Source organism: Barbus barbus (genome assembly GCF_936440315.1).
Source record: "Barbus barbus genome assembly, chromosome: 25".
Classification (NCBI taxonomy): Eukaryota; Metazoa; Chordata; class Actinopteri; order Cypriniformes; family Cyprinidae; genus Barbus; species Barbus barbus.
Window position 1 is genome coordinate 9,854,449 of NC_136753.1, and position 5,660 is coordinate 9,860,108.

Below are 5,660 nucleotides of genomic sequence, written 5' to 3' on the forward strand. Positions count from 1 at the left end.
TAATGTTTGATGTTCTGTTTAAATTGCTAAATATAATGTAAATATTATCATATCTGATATTGGCTATCAAAAATAATCTTATATCATTTGCTTTATAATCTGAATATCTATTGCTTGCACAGTTTGTTAGCATTACATTAATTTGTCAGTTGTGTTTACAGTTTCTTTTCTTTCTTTCATTTCATATTTTACAAGTCTTTCAAACAGCTGCTTTAATTCAGAATCAACTTACAAACACTGTGAGTCATGGCATCTTCTTTTGTTACATGTACTGCTTGCCACTGGTTTGCTGATTTAGTTAGTACCGGTTGCAGATAAATCCTTATTTGTTGGTGATTTTAATATCCATAATATGATAATAAATGTTACATTACAATTGGCTTTTATAGACATTGTAAACTCTACTGGAGTTAGACAACATGTGTCAAGAGTCACTCATTGTCATAATCATGCTTAGATTTAATATTGTCACGTAAAATCTGTTGATAATATTGAAATTCTATCAGACCTGTAACATCTCAGAATCTAATCTTGTTTATTCTCCATTTAGCTTAGATTTTAGCTTCAAGTCCCTGTTAACAAATATGGGAGAACTATCCCTTCTTCCACTAAAAATTGCTTTTGAATTTACTCCTCTGTATATCAGATGAGAGTAGTTTATAATAACTCAATGTTGCAATAGAACCTATGGACTCTCTTTCTTTTAATATCAGTCCACAAAGTCTGACCTGTGTTGCAGCGGATTGGAATGATAGATCACATAGTGTTTGTTCTTTTAAGGCCAGAAGAAAACCGGCCTCCCGACTAAGCCTGTTTTCTCCCAAGGTTTGTTCTTCACTACTGTTGTCTGATGGAGTTTTGGTTGCTCATTTGGGGTTTAAAAGACAATTACTATATTGTTTCAGAAATGGATTGACTTCATTAAGGCTATTCAGTGAGAGCAAAACTTTAATAAAATTGAGCTGAATAATGATACTATTTTCTTTTGTATATAGCTTCCTTTGAAGTTGTTTTATAGCTGATAAACTTTCCAAAACTGAGCTGCTTTATAACTTATATTTATAACTAAAGTTTTTCATAATTCATTTATGCACTTTGTAACACTGACAGTTACTTTCCTGTTTATTACTGTGAAGCTGCTTTGAAACTATTTGTATTGAATAAAGCATTATACAAATATAATATAAATGTGACTTGACTTCACGATTATTGCTTATTCCAATTCACAAAAAAAATAAAAAATAAACTGACAGTTGTTCACTGTATTGCTTTAAAAAAAAGTCAGATATATGAAGATTTTCAATATAGTTTTTTCCCCAAAATTAATTTTTCATAGTATTTTCATGCTGTGAACGCAGGGGAGCCATGCTGGGGATAGCCATAGACTGTCTCATTCTGTTGTTTAATGCTGAGGATAACTCTAGTCTAAATACCTCAGAAGGACTGGTCTAAAAAGGATGCAGCCTTCCGGTTAAGAAACACTCTTCCCTCAAAGGGTGCAAGTGGACATGGCAGTAAAATGCCCCCCACAGCATAGCGGAACCACTGGATCGGATAGATTTTCCTTTAATTTGTCCATCTACTCTATTTTCAGCGAGGATATGATGTTTGATATTGGTATAATATTCCCAAAAAATCACTTTTCTTGCATAATGGACAAATCAGAATCTATTAGTCAGTGGATGGTCTTCGTAGCAAAAGTTGACAACTCCTATCTCATAATTCACGTCTTCATCCTCCAAACAGTGGTTATGACCATGTATTGAGCTGTCTTCACTGTTGCTCTGTTGTCTTATTATAAGTCTCTTGTTGTTGCTGTTTCGCACTGAAGCCTCAAGAGCTTTTTGTTTGCGGTAAAAATGTGAAAACTTGTTGAAAATTTTGGTGATGGGTAGTGCCACAACTAATGTACCGCTTAGGATGCAGCCAGATGCTGCCAGCTTTCCTGCCACTGTCACTGGCACTACATCTCCATATCCCACTGTTGTCATACTAACAGTCCCCCACCACCAGCATGCTGGGATTGTGTCCAAACCAACATCTTCTTCATATTCTGCAGTGTAAGCGATTCCGGAGAACACTGATACACCGACTGCCAGGTACAGTAATAAGATTCCGACCTCTCTGTAGCTGTGCTACACAAAGAAACAAAAACATGATTTTTGACATGGAAAATTTAAGTAGAAACACTTAAGCACTTAAGTGCTTAAACTATTAAGTTGCCTGAACTGGTTCAGGAATCATTTTTTATTCCATAATTTTGTATTTTTTGTATTCCATTTTTGTAATAATTGGAAGGACTTGAAGGTTGAATAGAATTTTTAATAAAAGGAAGTCAAAATACTGTATATGCTATTTATGGATTATTTGCTACTGGTATCATGGATTAATTTTGTTAAAATTGTCAGTGGTTTTCAATCCTGATCCTGGGGACCCACAGAACTACGTCTCTCTTTATATAACACACCTGATTCAGATTATCAGCCTTATGTTATGATGTTCTTGATTGCCCATTGGACAGTTTGCCTGTTATTTGACCACTGCCTGTTTGTGCCTACTGTTTTGGATTTATTTAGCTGGATCGTTGGATCATTGTTGTTTGCTATTGTTGTGATCTCATGTGAGTGACAGGCTGGTGGAGTGGTGATGTTATTGTTCCACCCTTGCACCTGTAAACACGTCATCATAGAAGAGAAGAAATATTGTTGCAGGGGAAGTTATTTTGATTAAAGATTACTTTGTGCATAGATAAATCACTTATAATAAACTGTCAGTTTTGATTTCGTGGTGACTTTAATCAGCTCATTCTGTGTAGGGTGTCCTGGCCGGGATTTCTTTAATTGCCTAAAATGTTTAAAATTTGCATTGGTTGCCTATTCTCTGTAGACTCTTGCATGCCATGATTGCTCAATTATGTACAATGGCTGCATGCTATTTTTCAAACTTCTTTTCAGTCTTTACTTTCAGCAAGTATGAAACCAATAGAAAACAAATTCAAAAGGTGTGTTCGGCTTGAAGCAGTGCTGCAACAATGTACCACGATAGCATGCATGCAGAGTGTCTTCTCTTTTTAGGTCTCACGGTTATTTAGAAATCTTGACCATGATATATCTGGGAAAAAGAGGGAGTATGGTCACCATATTCTGTGTTTTTGTCTGGCCTTACAACAATTTTGTTTTGTTTTTAATTGCATTCAAGCATTAAACTTAATTGAAGTTTTATGAAATTAATGAATGTGCATAGATTTAATGCTCATCTGCCGTGTTTATAGTTATTTGATATTTGTGTAGCTGTTAGACTGTGCATGGATGCATGCTTCAAAAATCCACTGGAAATAGTAGATCATCCAGGTATCTTTGGATTCTCACTTCAACATACTGTATTCTGGGACAGATTCTAATCTTGGATATACTTAGGGTGGATAGTATGGGTTTTTAGACATACAAAATGTGGAGTGCTGTGGGTCTCACTTCAAGTTCAGGTTTGAACATATACAGCTTGTAAATGCACTTGAACAGTATCAGTGTATTCTCACCCGTAGTGTAGCACCTAGTGACCTTAACCCTGTTGAATGCCTAGCCAATTTCAGCACCCTGAAGATTCTCATCAGCTGCAACACCTGGACCAGTTTTCCCAAGTTGCCCAGCTCTGACTCACTCCCAATGAGCAGATCAAAAAAGATAATGATGTAAATTGGCATCACTGAGATGATATCAATCAGGTTTAGTGGTAGCAGGAAGAATTTACGATGGTTTGGTGCAAGAAGCATACGTGTTACTACCTCAAAGGTAAACCAGCAGATGCAGAACACTTCTAAAACATGCATAGTTGGGTCTTCGGTTGGATTACCATTTTCATCAAATATCTGGTACTCTGGAATGCTATTGATACACATGGTGGCAACTGATATTAACACCACACAAATGGAAAGCAAGCTGAAAAGTTTGCTAGGAATTGAATAACCTGGATTTTCCAATGTTAGCCACAGACACTTTCGAATGTTTCCAAAACGCATTTCATGGAAGTGCTCGATATCTTTGATCAGATCAGAAATCTCATCAACCGATGTATCCACACTGCTAACATCACTCTCTTCATCCCAGGATTTATGATGTCTCTCCAGTTTACGATCAAGGTAACGGTAACTACAGCAGCTGTCCAGAAAAAAATCACTGATGCCCCAGTACTCTATTTCCTGAGAGAAGGAGAAAATGCACAGCTCTTCCATAATGTGCAGCTTGCCAGTCTGGTAGAAGTGCAGGACATAAGGGAAAAGGCCAGGGTTACGGTCAAAATAAACCTCTTTCTGTTGAACATCAAAATCATCACAAAGCTGTAGAATGTCATCTTCTGAGTCACAGGACAAGAGCTGGCCAAGACGCGTGTCCGGAAACTTCTTCAGAATGCTTGAACATAGAGTGTGCCTCAACCCACCCACATTGATGTGTAAAAGGTTGTCCTTCGGATCCAAAAACCACCAAGTGTGTCTTTCCTTAACCATGATCTACCTACACGCTGTAATAGAAAAAGAGGACGACATTTGTTTTAGTATGGGTTAATTTCTGTGATACATTTTAACATGTTAAAAATATTAATATAATTAATGCCATAACACCATAACTTTTTTTGCCAACTTCCTGTGGCAATTAATGTGTGCTGATGTTATATGCATGCCATTCAGCTCCACAAAACAAACCCTGTGATCTATGATGAAATTCTCAATTTAGTCTACGAACAGTAATTCTTCACATGAAATAAATGCAACTATATTTTAAATTTCATCCTTTTTATAATTTATTGATTTTTTACAATGTTTTATTTCAATTTTACATAGGCCTATAATAGTGGTGGATGAAGTACACAAATCATGTACTTTTTCATATTTTTGTAAAACTAATGATTAATGGACCATTATTTATTATTATTTATATGTATTTATTTATTTATATTTAAATATATATATATTATTTTTGTTGTTGCAATATTCTCCATCCTTAATTTGCTCAGAAAAACTATGTTTACCTATGTCGAAAACACACAGCTCCCATCATGTAGCTTCTATATCCTTATGATTTAACAGTGTGATCAAATAACTTCTATCCAACTGATCTGATTTCTTTATTCCCTGCAAAATATTTAAACTGAGTCTGGAACAAATGATGCTGGTGCAAATCAAACTTTCATGTGAAATTTTAAACCATGGGAGATCACAAACACGAAGACAGTTTCAATTGACTTTTAGCCCTATGATCCTCTGAACATACACACTATGATTCGACCAGACCGCGAAACCACACACTTATTGACTGTAGGAACATTTTCACAGTGACACGAGATCTCAAGCAGACTTGCAAGATCAAATGTGACTAGAGAAGCAAAGCACTCGGAGGACTATCGATGTTGTCAGATGGCTCACCTGCCGCGTGTTCTGTTGAACACTGAAAAACAAAACAAAAAATGGGTGATGTTCTTTCTCAGTACTCTACATTCATGGCATGTTTGTGGCTGTCAAGTTTCAGCTATAGAAGCACGCAACATCCGGTAGGTGATGATTGCTCATGGGTATAACGTCAGAGGCAGCTCAATCAAGAGTTGTAAATATCAAACATGTTTGAAATTTACAACTTGAGTTCGGGACACTCTGTCTCAGTCGGGAGCCG

General features: G+C 36.2%; 1 protein-coding gene across 1 annotated transcript; it reads right to left on the reverse strand.

Annotated features, from left to right (window-relative positions):
* Positions 1–1,661: 1,661 nt before the first annotated feature.
* Positions 1,662–4,501, reverse strand: LOC306844787 (delayed-rectifier potassium channel regulatory subunit KCNS2-like; the record flags this gene model as incomplete). Its single annotated transcript, XM_079377165.1, has 2 exons — positions 1,662–2,135; positions 3,536–4,501. The coding sequence occupies 2 exons, from the start codon at positions 4,499–4,501 to the stop codon at positions 1,662–1,664; spliced, it is 1,440 nt and encodes a 479-aa protein (XP_079233291.1).
* Positions 4,502–5,660: the final 1,159 nt, after the last annotated feature.